The 21004-nt window shown below is 45.7% G+C and overlaps 1 protein-coding gene across 3 annotated transcripts in view; it reads right to left on the reverse strand.

Moving 5' to 3' along the window:
- The window catches only part of GRIP1 (glutamate receptor interacting protein 1), a gene marked incomplete at its 5' end in the record, with an annotated part of 570261 nt that extends 556743 nt beyond the window's left edge, over positions 1 to 13518 (reverse strand). For all 3 annotated transcript variants that reach the window (XM_080935612.1, XM_080935622.1, XM_080935620.1), the window contains one exon: positions 13461 to 13518. In XM_080935612.1, the coding sequence (XP_080791738.1) occupies positions 13461 to 13518 (58 nt within the window). The remainder of the gene's footprint in view (positions 1 to 13460) is intronic.
- Positions 13519 to 21004: the final 7486 nt, after the last annotated feature.

Raw genomic sequence — 21004 nt, forward strand, 5'->3', positions numbered from 1 at the left:
ATGGTAACACAACTGGTTTAGATTAAAAAAATAAAAAAAAATAAAAAAAAATAAAAAAAATCCCTGCTCTTAGCCTCCATCAGCATTAAACATGAGCATGCGAAACGCATGGATGTGTAGACAGTCTTAGCAGGATAGCAATGGTCCTGAGGAAAGTCTCGGAGAGAAGAAGCAGGGTTCTCAGGGGGCAGAGTCAGGGATTTGAGGTTCTACAGGATTGGAGGATTATGATTCAAGATAAGAAAGACTCCCGTTAAGCCGAAGAGCAGGGCAGCTGGAAACGAGACCGGAGTGTAGAGTTTTGGCCAATGACTAACTCTAGTGGATCAGTTTTCAAACTCTAGCTTGAAGACTTTAATGTACTAAGGACCCCCGCCCCCCCCCCCCCCGCAAAATTTTGGCTATGTCAACTGTAGATATTTGGCATAATGAAAATTTAAATAAGCCGTTTGAAATGCAAGCATGTGCATGAACAATTCTTCTTGCCGCTAGAATGAGTGTCCCCGCCTGCCAAATATTCTGTGAAACCCCACGGTATGCACTCTCGAGACAGCACACATCCAAAGGCAAACAGTGTCTTGATACTCTCGCCTTTTGAAAAGCCTCCAGGAGGCATTCAGAGACAACTGGCCGGGCCCTGAGAACCAATGTCCCGGGAGCCAACTGTGGGCAGGGATGAGGAACCACCACACAGTGAAAGACTGAGAAAACAACCGCTGGAAAGAATAAGTCAAGTGAGAGACATGCTGCAGCCGGAGCAAGAAGGGGAAGTTGACAGAGGCGTCTGGGGACAGACGGCAGAGTACCAGCAGAAGCAGTGTGGAGACGTGGGTGTGTGCATCTCTCCGACATCCTCATGTTGGAACTCCAACCCAGTGTGACAGCTTGAAGAAGTGGCCCTCCGGCAAATGACTACATAGTGAAGGCCCCGCCTTCATTAGTGGGCGAGTACTCCTGGAAAGGAACTTGGAGAGAGCACCCACCCCTGTGCCCTCTGCCTTCTCACCCCCATCCTGTGTGACCACAGCAATGAGCTGGTGCCTTAGAAGCAGGAAGCAGCCCACCCTCAGCAAATCTGTTGGGAGTTCGACATTAAACTTCCCAGCCTGATAAACCATAAAGGATACATTTTTATCATCTACACGTTGCTCAACATAAGCGGCATTTAAACTATATTTGCATAAACTGACTGATAGAAATAAAAATCCCAAAAGAGGGGCTCTCCAGTATTGGCTCTAATATTCCTGCTAAATCTAAACAAAGTCTAACCAAATTGGAACTGCCTTCTCTGAACCATGTTCCACTGCTCCTACGTTCCCTCGACCAGAGATGGAAGCAGGTCTCTACAGAAGTGGCTCATGGCTAGTCTATGCGGTCCAAGACCTCAATATGAAGACCAACCCCTGAAGTGACTCGAAAACCAGGATTCTAATCCTCACAAGGTTCACTGACTCCCTTGCTTAGTGCCCGGGGCTCAGAAGACCAGACATCAAGAACTTCTACCTAGAGAAAATGCAGCCGGCCCATACAAAGAGGATTCCTCCCAGCATGGTGGCTTCGGAGAAGTTGATGGTAGCCGAGTCACATGGGGCCTCCGTGAGGTCCAAGCACAGGTGTTCCAAATAACAAAGGGGGGAGATTCCCCATCAGCTTCTGCATCCCAGACCCTGAGGTCACAGAGCAACAGCCCTTCAACACTGTTGGTTAAAGCAAACAACATTTAAGTGGAGGGGCATGAGAAAAACATTAATAAAAAAATATGAGAGCTCAGGGTGTTAAAAACACAACAACAAAAGCAAGCATGAAAGCCAGCATCCTGATCCCGGGTGGGCAGGCAGAGATGGGAGGGAGGATCCCTGAAACAACCTAGCTAGGAAGATTGATCATATTCGTGAACACGCCAAGTTCAACGGAGAGCCCTTACCTTGATAAATACAGTGGAGATTAAGAACGACTCACGCCCTCCACACAAACATGCACACATACATGTGCTCACACATACATGTACACTCACATACTCCATTACATCAGCATCCACATGAATACATATGGACACACACACACGTCCCCAGGCCCTCAGCTCACCCTATTCCACATACACACATAACCGTGAAAGGAGAAAGCAAATGGAGCTCACTTTAAAAAAAAAAAAAAAAGATATCTTCTGTTCAAAACCAGTTGCTTCCAGACGCTGAAAGATAAAATTTACAGAAACATAATAAAAAGCCCCTGAATAATCTTCCATGTCTGGTCACTGCAGAGCTGGGTAGCTGTACTCACTCAAAATCCATACGCATGCTTAATCCTCCAGTGTGGCTTTACTCAGGGATGTGGTCTCTAAGAAAGTAATTAAGGCTAATTGGAGTTTTGAGTGGGATGCTGATCTAATAGGATCAATGTCCTCCTCCTAAGAAGACACACAAGAGAGTGTGTCTTAAATCAGAGTCAGGCCCCCTCCCGTCCCCCTTCCTCCTCCCTCCTCCGTTTATAATAAAATTTTTAAATTAATTTCTCCAGCTTAACTTACCCAGTCTGCCAGTCACAGTGTTTCCTTACAGCACCCTGGTCAGACAAACACACTGCCTGTGACCTGGGTTTTTTTTTTTTTTTTTTCTTTTAATTTCCAGTATGATTATTAGGGTAGGGGTTTGAGTCAGTGTGGTCCCTGGATATATTGTTAAAATACACTCAATAACTTTGCAGAGCTGTAGGTGGGAGGGAGCAAAGTTACAGGTGTGAGGCAGGCCTCGCCTCCATATATCCACAGACCAGCCCGCTAACCACCCAGGTGAGATTCTCTGTCAGGTAGCAGCCGCCCCACCGGTGCCTGATTCCAGCCTGGCCAATTTTCATTCTCATAACTCAAATTACAGGGAGGAAAAGAAGTGAAACAGGAACAATGAAGCTAAATGTGCATTGCTGTGTCCAAGAGTTTCATTTGATGAAAATGGGCTCCCGTACTAGAAAAATTATACATTTAGAACGAAACATTTAAATTCTTCTGAAAAACCAATTTTGAATGCCAGCCACTTCTGAAGAGGGCAAGGTAGACATTCCTGTGACTAGCTAATTTTGGCTTCTCGGAGAGATCCATGCATTCCTCTCAATGTTTCCTGGTGGAATCCGTGGGAAGAAACATAAACACTAGACATCACGAGATAGCAAGAAGGGAAAGTATTCACAGGTTTCATATGGAATAAAAATGGGTGTCCACCACATTATTATGTAAAATGCTTTCCCTACAGAACTTAATTTTTTAAGGGTACCAAATGGGTAAAAACATCATTCATTTAACCCTTCCCCCAAAAAAGGACATAAATTCTAATTATTTATTCTGTCAAAGTCTATGAAAATCGAAGACAACAACCCTTTGTTAGTAGAAGGGGGGAGGAGGGAGAGGAGGGAGAGGAGGGAGAGGAGGGAGAGGAGGGAGAGGAGGGAGAGGAGGGAGAGGAGGGAGAGAATAATGATTAATTCTATAAATCCATAAAAGAAATTTTGAGTGTATCTGGTGATTTCTTCCATGAATCTTCGCTTGAAATTTAAGGTAAGCTTTTTGAAAATGCATCAATATCAAACCAAGTACAGTAGTTTACATCTGTTAAGACCAGCACTTGGGAGACCAAGGCAGGAGAATTACTCTAAGTTCCTTAAGAGTCTAGATTACAGAGACTCTTCTCTTAGCACAAACTACCAGTGTCTATTAGGAAACACACGGTGCTGATTCTGAGGAGAAACCGGTCAGTTCTTACAGGCCTATGTCTGCTGTAGAGACATAAAGAGCAGATTACCAGCCGATCAGCTGAAAAGGGCTATGAACAATGTCAGCAAGTAGGAGGTATTGAGCGGGGGAACTGTTTGCTTCAAACCATGTCATCTCTGGGCTGCTGGACCATTTGTCTCTATTTCCTCTGGATCTTCAGAGAAGTGGATGCTTCAAACCTCATTGACAGGTGGGAAAGAAGAGAAAGACTAACTCCAGCGGAGAGCTGAGCACCTTAGAGAGAGCAGTGGCCAAAGACACCACCACCTGACACCCTAGTCCCCTATTTGACACTGGCAATATTCAACATGACTACAGGCCGATAGAGTGGCAACATTTACAGAAAGAGAGCCCTGGCACCTAGGAGGGAGAGAAAGACGCTGGTGGGACAGGTATGGAGGAAGGTCACAGACTAACAGATCTCACGAGCAGACACAGTGATAAGGCAAATCAGCTGCCAGGGTGACATTCAAAGGAACAAAAAGAACAGACTCATTTCAGTGGATACAGGGCACGATGCCCAGGTCCCAAGCATGCCAGATCCAGAGCAGCGGACTCAATGAGAGTTAGACAGTGAAGAGGCGAAATGCCCTTCACCCAGCATCACAGGACACTAAACGGTCCCGTTCCCATCAGGACCATCTTGGGACAGGAGAGAAAGAAAGCGCCGGGAGTCAGGGATACTGCAGAAGAGTTTTGGAAACGGGACTGAAGTGTTCTTGACTGGGAAGATCAGACTTTCAGTAGGAACGGGAGGTGGTAAAAGCAGTTATAGAAACTGTATTTCATTTTTTATCTTTCAAGTGATGTGACGGTTTTATGCAGCCCCTCCCAGGGCTACTGTGCTCAGAATGATCCTCCTACGTGCACACTGTAACCCAGTACTATTTTAAGTGTGGTCTTGGGGCCGGGTACATGTTACCTTCAGAAAGACTGAAGAAAGTCGTGCTGTCATCTGACTCAATCACATGCTCATCTCTGATTGGTGGATGCGATCACATGCTCATCTGTGATTGGTAGACTTGTCTCATGCTCATCTATGATTGGTAGACTCGTCTCAATCAATGGGGTAAAGACAGAGGCAGGCCCAGTGGGTGACTTGTACACAATGCATTGTGCTAGGCAACTTATAGTTCAACCTGTGACTAACTAAAAATAGTCCTTCACCACAAACAGTCTAAAAAGGACGAGTGTAGATCAAAAAGGACAATTGGAGAGGGCAACCTTAAATACGAGGCCAATTTTGACGCTAAAATTAGGTTTTACATTTTTAGAATCACCACAGCGGACATTCCATGTAAATGGTGTGTTTACGACCAGGAAAAGCAGGTTAGGTGTGGTAAGTTCAGATAGAAAAAAATAAAAGGTATCGATCGACATTGCTTTCTGCAATAAAGGACAGTATTTGCACTGCAGAGGGAATTTAGTTTCAGCAAAATGCATGCAATGACTGTTGTTCATTTAGATGTGATGGATTTTTGAACGTTGCATGGTAGTGTATTTCACCTGCTTGGCTTTGTGGTCACGTGCCACAGGCACTAAGAGTCTTGTGCCTAGTTTTATATTACTGTGTGTCTAAGTGACGTCATAAAAATGAAGGGAAAAGCGGTAAAGATTGCCGAGAACTTTCTACTTATAAAGATCACAAACATGATTTCGGTTTCATGTGATGGAGTTTTTGGACACGGGGGTTGAGGCTGGACTAGAGAGAGTCAGAAAATCAACAGTAAGAAGCAGAGTTCTCTCAGCCTTTGAACTGGACCCCACCCCCACCCACATCCCCATGCCCAGTCCACAGCCAAGGATGCTGTGAGAAAGGAATTCTGAACACCACACGTGATGGTTCTTAGAGGCCTATGTGCACTATTTTGTTTTATGTGCCCAGTTCTCTGACACTGTGTCAAAGGTTATAAAGCCCAAACTGGAAATCTGAAGGCTCATTTGGACTTCACTTTGAAAAACTAAGAGTTAAGATTTTAATGAAGGCTTTTATTGTTTTTGTCTTGTTTTGTTGCTATATTTTATAAGACAATAGTAACTCAAATAAAAGTCTAGTCTTGAGATGGCCTAGAAATAGATAAATGTCTTTCAAGAGTCTTAAGTCTTTGCTGGTTCCCTACCATGTAATAGAGCCATAACAATAACAGCTTTTGTCTCTGCACACCATCCAGCTGTGAGCACGCCACGAAGGATCCTTACTCTACAGAGGAGAAAAATCAAAGGTACTAGGGGCTGTCTACTGGGGCCAAAAGACAAGAAAATGCTGAAAAGTATCCAGTCCAGGCTTGCCAACTCTGAGTCCAGAGGAAGATGTAGATTAAAAGTACCCACAGAAAATTCATTTATTTTTGGAATGTGATGATAATAAAACTATCTAATCTAATTCTACCAAGAAGGAAGTAAAATAAACACTATCATCTTTCTCTTTTAGTAGCCAAAGGTCATCTAAAATTTCAAATTATTTTTAAGAGATACACATGTAGGACTGTAGTTATTTCTCATCTATGATCAGGTAGCATGTGAATTTTATATAATTAAGAGAGTAAAAAAATAATGTTAATCTATAGCAAACTATACCCAGACTAGTGAACAGACACACTGGTGGTCCTTTGCTGTGGAACACAAGTACCAGACTTCATTAAGTCTAACCAGAAAGAACATCAGGTGCTCTGACGAGACAAGAGTTCAAGACCAGCCTGTCTATACAGATAGGAAAGCTAGAGCTATATAGTGAGGCCTGTTTCAAAGAGAGAGAGGGAGAAAGAGGAAAAGTGAGAGGACATAGAGAGAGATAGAGGGAGAGAGAGAGAAACCGGAGACAGACAGAGAAATGGGAGAGAGACAGAGACAGAAAAGGAGAGGGAGAGACAGGGAGACAGGGGAGGGGAGAGAGACAGAAAGAAAAAGGAAGAGAATCACCAAATCAAAGCAGCAGCCAGTTTACTCCCTGACTCCTCTAAGTCACTACCTATCATAGGTTCTCTCCACACTACCAGTCTCTCCAGGAGATGAATAGAATCCAATCACTCATCCTTGGACAAACACACACACACACACACACACACACGCTGGATAGCCTGAACTTCATCCTGGCAATAGGAAGTCCTGCCTTCTCTAGTCTCATGTTCCTCTTCCCCACTGTGGTGGAGGCAAGTCTTCCAACTACTCTATCGCCCATACGGACAAGGCCGCAGTCTACCTGTCAGTCACTTGAGAAATCACTAGCAGCCCCTGGGATATTCTGTTCAATGACGCTCAGACACACACCATTGCTCACATCTCCTCCCCATCTTCCAGAAGCCTCTTCCTCCTTTTAAGTTGTCCTACCCTTCCTCATGCCACCACGACTCGCTTTTGTCCTCGGAGCATCTTCCTCCCCTGACCCTCTCTCTCCCTCTTCCTTGGCACTCGTCTGCACAGGAGCCAAGAGACAGCAGCTACAGGTTGTGGGTCATACCCGGGGCTCCACAACTGCATGTAACCATTCCCCACCCCCTCCAGCCCAAAAACAAGACCTGGTTGTCCCATCCACACACCCATCAGGGCCCCGAATGCCCCACAAGCAATCGGATAAAATGTGCCCTTGGCCTGTTTGTTTCTTCATTGAGTTTTTGCATCTTTGTAGAAATATCCAATGGCACTACATCAAAGCTCCCGCCACGTGGCAATTCCTCAGGAAGCACTGGACTTGGTCCCCTCTGCCAGCTGGGGACCTTTGTAAAGAAAAGGAAAAAAAAAAAACCTCTTATCATTTCATCACCTAGATACCCTTAAGGTGCTAAGTTTACAGGTCTTCTACTTCAAGACATCATGGAAGTAATGAAAGTTTTTGCCATAAGTGAGCCCTGATGTAGCAGGAGAGCATCCAGAACACTTGGGTGTTTGCTAATGTCATTTCATTGTTACATAAGAGGGACGTTACTTATTAGAGTGAACAGTTTACACTAGATGCCATTTCTCTTCAAATTACTGGCTCTCTCCCACTGTGTTGAAGCCAAGGACTCTATCATCCAGGATACAAGTCCTCTCTGTACAAGGCCAGGATACAATACCTTCTCCGTGGTCCTCCTTTGGTGCCTGCAAGTTAAACACTGTCAAAATGAAGGACGGTAGGACATTAAATCTGATGTATTTTAATTGCTAGCTATATTTAGACAACATTAACTTTCCCATAAAGCTGACAGCATTTAACCCACTCGGGGCCTCTTTGAAACCTGTATCAATGTGTTTCTCATATTCACACTTAAGAAGCATGTGCATTTCATAAAGTCAAAGGTATGTGAGACTGGAGCTTAGAATTGCCTTTGCCCTTCAGAACCTAGGCAGCTAGACGGGTGACCCTCTATGACTGTTGCATTTGCATTTGGTATTACTAACTACACTTGCAACTCAATGGAAAACAAATCATTCTTAAACTGCCATTGCAGAGTGCTTAGCACAACAATATTAAATCAGTTCCCAATTTCCTTCACTGGTATGAATTGATAGTTCTTTTTCGCTGTCTAAGAAGCCAATCAGGTTGCTGCAGAAGAAAGCATTAGTGGAGGGGGGTCTCTTTGTTTGGCCACTGGTAGCCAGGCTGAGAGTTCAGATATATGGTTTTAATTACATAATATGTTTGGCAACAAAGCAACAGTACAATGCCCACTACAATGCAGTCATTTACCAGCCCACAACAGAAAAACAAGCCCTGTTCTCCTTAATTCTTGCCTTCATGGCTAATACACTTTGACAGCAAGAAAAACTGTAACAATGTTGGAACCTTGGTGGAGAAAGCTATTCACCTAAATGAGTTACTTTAAACTTGTCAATTAATTTTCCTAAGAAACATATTGAACCAACCCTAGCCCTTGGGGGCTAAAGAAGGATAGAGTTTTCCAGGGAAGCCTGGAGGACGCGGACAAACTATGTATCAAAAATTAAATAAATAGGTACAGTGAAGTATCTCAGTAGGTAGTGAAACCTGCCTCAGCATCTCAGATGGACGCTTGGTGCTCACAGGCTAGGAGAGAACTGACCCTCACAAGTTGCCCTCAGATTGCCATACCCATGTTACGGCATGACCTACACACACAAAACAAATAACACGAGTGAATAAATGTATTGGTGTCACACTCAAGTTAGTGTGCCCGTCTCCCAAAGTCGGTGTACAGAAGGCACAAAATGCACCAGACAAGCGCTTTCCCATATAAGTAACTTAAAAAAACAATAAAAGTAGAAGTAAAAAGGAAGTCTCATGAATTCATGATGAAAGATTTGCCAGCAGCATTATCTGAGACAAATAATGCAAGATGTTATTGTGCTAATAAAACACGACAAAGTTCCTCTGAGGAATTGTAACTTAACTTCTTTTTTTAATTATCTCTTTTAGAAATTAGTAGCCAGGGTATTGACTTTGTAACTAAAAGCAAATGTGTTGATTGTGGGCCAGGAGTTCCTCATCTGATAGCAGTGCGGACCTTACAAGCCCAGTGGAGCCCCATAATTGCACAAAGCCGCACATGTGCGGCATCCAACAGTGTCCAAAACCCAGCTGACTCTAGATTTGTTCGCCTCCCTCCCTTCTCCCACACAAAACTCCCCAGTCAAAATTCAAATGTCAGGCTGGCATTTTATTACACGGGGTGTGACGTGATGTCACCAGGTCTCCATGTGATGTACAAATAAAACAGACCCAGGGTACCCAGAAAAGGCATACGTTTTAACTCGAGCCCCTCCCCTCACAAATGCTTTATCAAAACTAACTACAAGTAAAAGCATTTAGGGCTCTCATTTGCCAAAATACACAAAGAAACCCTAAACGGTAACTTCCGTAGCAGAAATGCTAAATCCACATGCAGACCAAAACTTACAAGAAAAAAATGTAAAGGCAAAGATGTGGAGGAAAATAAAATGAAAATTGATGCCTTCTTCCCTGATAAGCATATCTGCCGTTATAACATGCCGTTAAGACATCGTTGCTAGTGGATAAGATTCATATACTCTATTAAGCCTAAATCTCAAATTTAAAGAGAATCCCAATTAGTGTGATGTTATGGCCCCCAAAAATAAACGAGGAAGGGCTATGTTTACAATAGAAAGATGTCAGACCTCCTAAGCAGCACACCTGAGTTTGAAGGCTCACTACACGTTGTTAAACTCTAATGAACATTCACTAACCAAAGGCTCAGAAGGAAAGCCACAAGGCAAAAGACAGGCACCGTTAATTACAGAGGTACCTGTGTCTCTGTGCTGTCTCTCAGTAACTGCATTCCTATCACAGCAGCTAAGAGGCAGATGTAAAACAACCAATAAACTGCTTAATCTCATTTGATTGGAAGGGTTATTAAAGAGAGCATGATACTCTTGTTTATTCTCCTAAAAACGTTTACCCCAAAGCCTACTGGGTGGCTTCTGGATGGATTGGATTTAGCAGCTCAAGCAGGAAAGAAAAAAAAAAAAGGAGGGGATGGAGTGGGGACAGGACAGAGAAGTGTGTTCTGAATTGTAATGGTGTGTCACCTCACATGGGTGAGTCTCAACATGTCACCTAGGCAGTGTGAGCGCTAACTGCAACAACCCATATGCTGCCGTTTCTCTGCTCAGCCCTGCATGAGACAGCAATAGCTCATTCAATATTGTCTTGACAGAGGCCTCCAAGACAAACCAAGTTACAAATGGCATGTAGGTTTGACAGGAAACTACATAGAGTAGCCAAAACATCTTTGGTATGTGAGGGGACCGAGAAGGTACACCTCTGAGTCGTCCCTGTGAGCTGAGGCACCATCATTCCTCAGTTGCTCTTCTGCCTTAGTTTTGAGACAGGGTCTCTCACAGGACCCAGAGCTCCCAAACTCGGGTGGATCAGCGGCCTAGCAAGATCCGGTAATCTTCCAGTCTGTACTCCCCAGCTGGAGCATTGTGGGTAAGCAGCCAGTACTCCTGGCTTCTTTACAAGGGCTTTGGGGTTTAGAACTCAGATCCGCATGCATGCAAAGATGCTGACCAAACCATCTTCCCAGCTCCTTCCATCCATCCGAGAACCAAAATTAGCAGTTTAAACAATAATGCTGAGGTAGAGGCTTGCTCCTATATATGGATCATGAGGAAGCTGGAACTTTGTATCAATATGGATTATAATCAACAAAGATACTTTTTAAAGTTCACATTTTTAAAAAGTTATGCTAGTCTCTATAATGGGTTTCAGAGTGGTAAAAGTGAGCTGGGGTTGGAAGGGGTGTGGGATAGACCATAGGCACCACCCACCTCAGTGTTTCATGCTAAGATACTACAAATTGGACTTTATTCTCAGACAATATTAAAAATATATGTATTTCATGTTCATTTTTTTGGACTGGCCTGATAGTTTAACCCTTCCATTTCTATTTCAAAAGTAACCTCAGGGCAGTGGGACAGTCTATACTTCAACTGCAAAGAGAAACCATTAATTACTCAATAGTTTATAATAAAATTCTGCAAAGGGCACAACCCAAGCGGTGTACTCTGACAGACATACTATAAGCCACATAGGCATCTCAGTCAACTTACATACACACAATACATCCACATACACAGATTCTAGGTTTGTATACGATACTTAAAGAACAAAATTATTTGCACATTCTCAATAAGGCAAGGCTTCCAAAAATAATTATATATATATATATATATATATATATATATATATACATTTTTATACATACTTATTGTTTAGAAAAACATCTTACAAGCAAGGAATAAGAAACGCTAATAAATAAATAAATAAATAAATAAATAAATAAATAAAAAGCAACCAAGTCCCATATATTCCCTGTTTCTTCCTGTTGGAGGAGCTAAGGCAGTCCAATTTTTCTGACTCAGATTTTGTGTACTTGGAGGAATTTCTGTCTTATCTCAACCAAGCAGATTAGGTGATCATCTTTCAAAGTTACCACATTTCTAAAAGACATACAAGTACATTTTGTTACAATTCAAAATAATCATCATCATCATCATCATCATCTACCCACTTCAGCATTCTGATAAAACCTGGGGGCAACAACACAGTGATTTTTTTTTAATCAAACTGACGCACTTAACACCAGGTTCGTTGCAGCAGTTAGCCGATAGGACAGACCTGTGTGGTTGCCAGAACGGTTTCTCTCCGTGCTTTTTACCTGGTGATGAATTCCTGGCACCTGGATCTGCACATTTTAAGATATGGTTATGCGAAGGCAGACACAGAAGCATTTCTGAATCAGGGTTACCACAGGAGGGGGTAAATACCTGGTCACTTGCCAGAAGTGTACTGGCAATGAATGCACAAATCTAATAAGGAAGTGATTTTAAAAGGGACAAATTCCCTGAGTCATTAAACAGGCTATCAACCAAAGACGCGCTGTGCCACCTAGAGAAAAACTGGAAACTGTACACTGCTGTAAGCATTATTTCAAAAGCCTGAAACTTTCAGCATGACCAGTAAAGCCAACCACACAGCCCATACCAAGTCCCTCCACACTGCAGAATCAAGTTCATTCTCTTTGTGGGGATGGGAGCTGGTGGGGGGGGGGGGCTGTCCCTTCTACACACCAGATTGGCTTCCTGCTTCCCTCGCCGCCCACCCATGAAGCAGCATTTAACCTCCAGCACCAACTGTTAGTCATGAAGAAGACCCTGCATCCTGAAAGCTATTCAACTCCCAAGCATGTTCCTTGAACAAGCCAAGACAGACTGGAGTAAAGGCAGCAAAATATAAACCCTGCTGGACCTTGACAGCCAGGAATCCCTCTGGATGCTACGCACCCCACAGCCCCACGGGGCCTTGGTAGGAAATTTTGGTGTACTCCATACATCATATCCAGGTTACGGCCAACCACTGCACAACCCAAACACCAGAGAACGACAACAGAACCAAGCAAGCGTTTAGAGTGCAAAAGGCCTTCAACTTTCCTCTCAGCAAGACGCTTCAAACCAACGTGCCCAGCCCACTTGTCAGGCCGAAGCACAAAGGGGCTGCAAAGCCACCTGGCACTGAGAGCCGTCTCTTACGAAGAAAATAGACAGTAATTACGAAAAGTCCGCAGTCCTGCGGTATTAACTAGAAAGCCGGGACTGCGCTGGGCATAACTCATCCCCCTAGGCAGTCACTACCAGCGGGGGAGGGGGGACAGTCCTCTCAGTCTCCCCTCCCCCCTTCCAGCGACCCAAGGCAGCTCCCCCTTTCCGCCCCCACACGATTCCCTGTTCTCCTCCTCCTTAACGAATCTCCAGCAACTTTGGGTTTGGCAGCACCATCATAGCCCAGCCAGAGGCGGGGACATCGCAAAGGCGGCCGCGGCAGGAGGAGGAAAGTTTGAAAAGTCACTTAAAGCACTGCAAGATTCTCCCCCACCCCCAGCACCCTGAGCGCCCACCGCACAGACTGGAGCCGTGGTTCCACGTGCGAGCGGGCCCAGGAGGAGCTGGAGTTCCCTCTGGGTCCTAGGCAGGAAAAACCAAATCTTTCCCCGGGTGAAAAGTTGCTTGCCGCAGCACTGTTCCCTTGCCCCCTCGGCTTCCCCACATCAGACCCCACAAACCCTTCCTCGGATTTCGCTAGGTGCCACCTGGCCTGGAACGCGGCCCCCCGAGGGCACGGCGCCCCACCCTTGCCGGCCCGAGGACAGGTCTCGGGGAGCTGGGGGACAGGGAGGCACCGAGGGCGCCCGGCCAGGCCCCCAGGCTCGACCGCCAGGCTCACCTCTCTCCTGCTCCTCCGCTTGCAAGCAGATGGGGATGTTCTTCTTCCAGCCCGGCATGGTGTCTGCTCCCCGAGCTTGCTCCGGGGCTCGCTCGCTCGCTCGCTGGTCGCCGGCTCCGGGGCTCGCCGCGCCTCCTGGCTCACGCCCTCCGGCCGGTAGCAACACGCCGGAGGCTGCTCAACGGGGTTGGGACGCCGAGGCGAGTCCCCGACACATTGAGGCGACGCCGCGCGCCCCGCTGCTCGCCTCCAAGTCTCCGGAGCTCCCCGGGGGTGACGGTGGCGGTCGGGCCGCGCGGTAACCGGGCAGAGCAGGGGAGGGGGCGGGGAGGAGGGGTGTCTGCAGCCGCGGTGGCGCGGTGTGGCCGCGAGGCCGGGGGACCGGAGCAGGCCGGTGTAGGACCACGGAGCCCCCGGAGGTGGGCGCCGGCGGGAGCTCAGGGCTGGCGCCGCCTCGCTCCGCTCCTCCTCCACCACCTCCTCCTCGCCTCCTTCTTCTCCTTCCTCGTCCCTCCGCCGCCAGCAGGTGGGACTCGGAGCCGCCGGGGCCGCACAAAGCTCCTCGGGGCGGGCGGGACCGAGCTGCGGGCTCCCGGGGCGCCTGTCGCCAGAGCCTCTCCCCCGAGACGCGCGCAAGGCTGGGCGGGCACGGAGGGGCGCGCGCGCTCACACCCTCCGCGCCCGGATCGCCGGCCTGCGAGGCGCGCCCGGCCCGCCAGGTACGGAGCCTGGCACCCCGCAGCCGCTGCGGAGCCCTCACCCGCCCCTCCCGGGCCTCCTGCCCCGAGCCCGACCGGCCGCTCCGGCCGCTTCGGCGATGACCTCGAAGAAGCAGGGGGCAGTGTCCTTCCTTCTAGTCCCTCCTTCTCGCCGCCCCCCCCCTCCCAGCCCTGCCCGTCGCCCCCTCCCCCAAGTTGAGACTCGAAGCTCCGGATTCGCTAACTTCGCCCTCAACACAGGGGCAGTGGCAACTTTCGGGGTGGTCGGCGCTGGTCCCAGGGGTGGGGACGGTGGGAGTGGGGAGCCCCTTTTGTTTTAAAGGATGCAAGCAGACCTCAGCGGAGTGAATATTTAATAGCTGTCTTCAAGTGTAGAAAGGAATTTTATAATCGGGTTTTATGATTAGTTTCTTCCTCTTGTCATAGGCTCACAGGGGAAAAAAAATTCAGTGGAAAATGAATAAAGGTGGGGAGGGGGGAGGGGTAGAATCCTTTGTAGCCGAGCCGGGAAGCTTCTGCCCAAGCCTGTGAGCTTTTCCTTGGTATTTCCTTGTTGCACAGAGAGGGACATTTGGCAGCTGTCTGTCTTTCCTCAAGCCTGAGCCTCTGGCTGGAAAATAACCATGCCGTCCCCTTCTCTCTGATATGTTCTGAAGAATTTGGAGCCCCAGAATTTGTAGATACTGGAGTGTAGTTTGGGGGTTTCTCCTTTGCGGTTTATTTTGGCCTCTGAAGGAAGTGTGGTTCCTCTCCCTCAATGGGGACATCAGCTCATGCCAGCCTCCCCTCTCACACTGCTAGAGATACAGCATAATCACGCAACACTAAAAGATAAGGTGCCTTCTGCCTTATGAGATGTTGCAAGCAGAGATGTTGGCACCTGCAGTGGCTCCTTGTGTGACTGGTTGGTTGTCATCCATTGCAGAACTGCCCAGCTGCCAAAATACAGTGGCTATGTCTCCTAAAGGGAGGGAAGGATTTAGGAACAGTGCTACACAGCTGAAGGGCTAAGTAGAAATAGAGTCACAATGTCCCATGGGGTTATTCTTACAAACCCCATCTGAGCTGGGCAGTGGTGGCTTAGTGGTGGTGCATGCCTTTACTTCCAGCACTTGGGAGGCAGGGGCAAGTATATCTCTGAGTTTGAAGCCAGCCTGGTCTACAGAGCCAGTTCCAGGACAGCCAGAGCTACACAGAGAAACTCTGTATTGTCCAGAGAGACTCTTTGTAAAGTCCAGAAAACAGATGACTTAACTTTGGTCTTGCCCTAAGTTTGTTTCAAGAATGTAACATTGCTTTTTTCCCTTCCTTCCTTCCTTCCTTCTTTCCTTCCTTCCTTCCTTCCTTTCTTTCTTTCTTTTTCTTTTATTGGATATAATTTATGTATTTACATTTCAAATGTTATCCCCTTTCCCAGTTCCCCCCTCTCCCATCACCCCTTCCCTGCTTCTATGAAGATGCCCCCCACCCACCCACTCCCAACTCATCATTCGGGCATTCCCCCTACGCTGGGGCATCTAGGTCACAGGACCAAGGGCTTCTCCTCCCATTGATGCCAGACAAGGCCATCCTCTGCTCTACATCTAGCTGGAGCCATGGGTCTCTCCATGTGAACTCTTTGGTTGGTAGTTTAGTCCCTGGGAGCTCTGGGGGAGGGGGTCTGGTTGGCTGATATTGTTGTTCTTCATATGGGGTTGTAAACCCCTTCAGTCCTTTCTCTAACTCCTCCATTGGGGGTCCCCATGTTGGTCTGGTTAGCAGCAATCATGTTAACATGTATCAGTATGAATCTGGCAGAGCCTCTCAGGAGACGCCATATCAGGCTCCTGTCAGCGTGCACTTCTTGGCCTCAGCAATAGTGACTGGGCAACTAACAGATTGGAAAAAGATCTTGACCAATCCTACATCTGACAGGGGGCTAATATCTAATGCATACAAAGAACTCAAGAAGTTAGACTCCAGAGAACCAAATAACCCTATTTAAAAATGGGGTACAGAGCTAAACAAAGAATTCTCAACTGAGGAATACCAAATGGCAGCAAAGTATCTAAAGACAGGTTCTGACATCACTTTTCCAGAACTATTAAAGGACATCTGGGTATAGCCAGGCTGCACACTCAGCTTCCGGCAACACAGAAATCGCCGGAGCCCTTTATGTAATATTTAAGATGTGGATGACTGACGGGTGTTATTCTGGGGGACCTACTCAATGAACCTCTAATATGAACTGACCTTTACTCCTAATGCTTTATTGCAACCAATGGTATGATTGCCCCACCAGAGTGACAGCTTATCATTGACAGAGTTTTCATACCTACTGATTGTATTAACTCTGATAAAAATTCCTACTATGTGCTGGACTCTTGGACAAAAGCTAGGGATACACGTATTTTTTAATTTTAGTAGTAGCTCAAATGAACGCATCTTAGATATCAGGGTCAGATATTATCTTGTGAATCATACAGCTGCAAGTAACAAATTCTTGAAGTCATAACTTCCCCCACCTCATGTTATTTATCTCAAATATTTGTTCGCTAATTTTGAATATCTTGCATCATCTTTGCATGGGTGGCCATCATCAACTAAGTCCTGAGTTGTGTTGGGGACAATGTAGCTTTTCTCTCTGTATCTCTAGCTACAAAAGAGATAAGCTCAATGATGCTCAGTGGTGATCGAATTTGCCCTCACTTAGGCTGCCCCTGGTGTTTCTTGAAAGAAAATATTCTCCTCATGAATCCTTCTCACTATATCATTTAGATCACTTGACAAAAAATTAGAAAAATAATACTAGGTAATTTAAATTGAGTCTGATGTATTCCGTTTCATTTCCATTATCCGATGTAGTCTTATATTCAAAACAATGTATCTAAAAGTCTATTCAAAGAAATTGTAACATTATCTTGAGCTTTATTTTAAAAAGAGCTAGGCATTTTTATTCTTTAGTAAATTTGAAAATCAATGTCCTTTAAAGAAAGGCAATAACAATTGGTGGGGGGGGGGACATGAATTTTTTAAAAAGTGGGTGTCTTAGGGGTTCTATTGCTGTGAAGAGACACCATGACCAAGGCAACTCTTATAAAAGACAGCATTTAATTGGGGATGGCTTACTGGTTCTGAGATTCAGTCCATTATCATCATGGTAGGAAGCATGGCTGCATCCAGGCAGGCATGGTGCAGGAGGAGCTGAGAGGAGGAGACTCTCAAAGACCACCCCTACAGTGACATACTTCCTCCAACAAGGCCACATCTCCTAATAGTGCCACTCCCTGGGCCAAGCATATTCAGACTACCACAGTGGGGAAGGAAGGTATATAAAAGTTTGGAGGTGGGGGGGGGAGGGAAGGGAGAAAAGCTGTTATTAAATTAACTCAAAAAATTAAATAGATGAAAAGGGAAGTACCTACCCCTGCAGCCATGGTTTCTAGACAAGATCTCAAATTTGTGGAATTACTTTGAACATAAATTCTTCCAGGAATCTAGAGCAGCTTGAATGGTCTTATAGCCTGAGTTTACAGAATTAAAAGTTGACACTGATTTACCTTCACCAAGTTAGGTTAAGGTGACACCATGGGACACACTCCTAAAGGCGGCCTTGCTTGGTCTCAATTGTATAGTTTTCTAAAGAAAAAGAAACGGAAGCACATTCTCTTAAGCCTAATGCCCTCTTCACCTGGTAAGGAAGAAAGATTCTAGGCCAGGTAGAAACGCTGCACACCTTTAATGCCAGGGTGGACCTCTGAGTTTGAGGCCAGCCTGGTCTACAGAGTGAGTTCCCGGATGGCCAGGGCTACATAGTGAGATCTTGTCTTGAAAAACAAAGCAAAACAAACAAAAACAACAAAACAACAAAACAAAACAAAAAGATTGACTGACTGAAAGTTTTCATTGTATTGTTTCCCATTTCATTATTTCCCATGTAAGAATCTGAGAACATGTGTGTCCCTCTCACTTCCTTGTATTCTGACATTAGGCCCTCCCGTCTCTTGCTCGAAAGGCCTTCTTCATTTATTCTTTAGATGTATTTATTTATTTTATGTATATGAGCACACTGTAGCTGTCTTCAGACACACCAGACCCCATTACAGATGGTTGTGGGTCACCATATGGTTGCTAGGAATTGAACTCAGGACCTCTGGAGGAGCAGACAGTGCTCTTAACCTCTGAGCCATCTCTCCACCCTTGGCCTTTTTCATTCTAATGATGGTATGAGTCAGGGGCATTTGGTTTCAGGAGTTGAAGGAGTCCTGCAGGAGAGGTAAAATCCCAGCTGTTATTTGGGATTTCTTCCAAGGCCTGGAAATGTCCACTATGTATTTTTTTTCAACTATGCATTGACTCCTCACTCAGAAATCGACAGCATATTAAATGAGCCCAGAGCCTCAGCCATGCTATGGAAATCCAGCACCTGCTTGCTACCGTGAATCTAAAACTCTTAATACCCCATCTATATGCCTACTGGGTCGGTGCATTCTTTTACATGTTACTAACTCACTTTTACCCGCAAAGTCCTCTTTGAACATCTGAAATGAAAGCCGCTTCCTGGGAAGTTTATCTTCTTGTGGGAAAAAGGGTTAGACGGCAGACACAAACAGAGGAAGCCTGTGTGGGATTTTTAGTTAAAGTCTTGAGTTGGGAGACTGGAACAGGAGAAAGAACTTCCAAAAGCAAAAAGAATGTTCACTTTTTAAAAGTCACAGCATGCTATAAAATGACAGAGGAGATCACAGAAGTTCCAGTCAAAAGTTGGATCATTTTATGCCAACATGACTGAGCCACCAGGCACCCAGAACTTTGGTAGAACATTAATCCAGACCAATTGGCAGTCCTACGATCAGCATACTGTGTTCTTTCCCCTCAAATCTTCTTCAGCATGTGTGGGTTTGTTTGTTTTCTTGATGGTGACCATTCTGACTGACCGGGGCGAAATGAAATCTCTGTGTACTCGTCATTTGAATTTCCCTGATCCCAAGAGATGTTGGGTTCCTGTACTGGCTATTTGTGCGTACTGCTCTTCTGGACGGCGTGTGCCGTGTGTGTACCCCTTTATTGTGCATCAGTCCAACCTGTATGGAAATGGGTAGGAAGTTTTATCTAAACAGGAGCAGAACTAGCTTAGGACCCACCCATACTGCTCCTGGGATTAAGTTGAAAAGAATCAGCCCAGCACACTGTAAAAGCAAACATGCAGAATTATCCTAGGTGTCTGCCCAGAAGAATAAATTAAGAAGAAAAAAAAAGTTAGAGTTTTATTGCTGTGAAGAGACACCGTGGCCAAAAAGCAAGTTGGAGAGGAAACGGTTTACTTGGCTTACACTTCCACATCATATTTCATCAGGAGGAAATCAAGAGCTAAAGCAAGGCAGGAACCTAGAAGCAGGAGCTGATGCAGAGGCCATGGAGGGATGTTGCTTACTGGCTTGCTTCTCATGGCTTGCTCAGCCTGCTTTCTTACAGAACCCAGGTCTACGAGCCCAGGGATGGCACCACGCACAATGTGCTGGGCCCTCTCCCATTGATCACTAATTGAGAAAGTACCTTACAGCTGGATCTCCAGGAGACCTTTTTCTCTGATGACTCTAGCTTGTGTCAAGGTGACACATAAAACCAGCCAGCACAGATGGATAGATGCAGATAAATGATAGACGATAGATAAATTAGATAGATAGATAGATAGATAGATAGATAGATAGATAGATAGATAGATAGATAGATAGATGGTAGATAGACAATAGATAGATGAACTATAGACAGATGATAGATTAAATAGGTAGATTAGAGATAGATCAGACAGACAGACAGACAGACAGTGAAATCACCTCATTTTTAGAATGGAACTGGATCTCATTCTGTTAGGTAAAAGGAACCAGATTCAAAAAGATAAGTATCTGTGTGCTCACTCACAGGTGGAGTCTAGAGAAAACATTAACAGATAAGAAAGAAGAAGAGTAACCAAGAAAGCAGAAGTAGACCAAAGGTAGGGAGGCTGGGGAGAGTAACGGGGTGGGAGAGATCACGTTCCCTGATATATAAAACTGTAACAGTGCCCTCCTCTGTCTGCTTGCACAACTAATGCACGGCAAATAAAAACATACGCATTATAAACTTTAGTTCGGATGTTTCTCAGAGGATGTTTTTGGGAGGAATCAACTTTTCAAATGAGTTAAGTAGATAAAGCAGACCAGCGTGAGGAGATCTTGAAGATCTGGCTGGAATAAAAGTCTAGCCTTCTGTAAAAACAGCTCCCTCCCCACTGCCTGCCATGGAATAGGACCTGGTGCTTCTTCCTGTGTGTAAACAAGAAGTCACCTTTGTCTGGGTCCCAAACCTATGCTCAGAGTGGAGCTAAGGCTCTCTGTGCCATGGCGCCTCCTGGGTCCCTCGCTCCCCTGCACTGCCTGAAGCTCATCAGCTCTTTAGTGGCGCAAGCCGGTTCCTCTAAATGAATCCCTCTGTCTGGGTCCCTGGAGAATACAAACATAGGTACCTATGTTCAGTTTCTGGTTCTACCACATTCTAGCTCTGTGAACCTTCCCTGTATTCTTCTGGGGCCTGAAGTGGAAAGTTTAAGTGGCCATATCATGGGAAGAATTAAGTGTGCTAGCATAGGTCGGGTGCCTAGTACAGTCCTTAAGTATTTAATTATGGGTGGGAAACACTGACGCCTTGGTCAACAAGAGAAGCCTTCCAGAGTACATTAGAAGACTCCCCAAAATGCCCTGAAGTTCCTACAAGTGAATGCAAAAGCATTCCTATAAGGGAATACCCTCAAGATCATAGCCACGCCCAATAACAATCCACACTTTTCATCAAACGTTCAAAAGGTTA

The sequence above is a fragment of the Micromys minutus genome (assembly GCF_963924665.1).
Source record: "Micromys minutus genome assembly, chromosome: 22".
Lineage (NCBI taxonomy): Eukaryota > Metazoa > Chordata > Mammalia > Rodentia > Muridae > Micromys > Micromys minutus.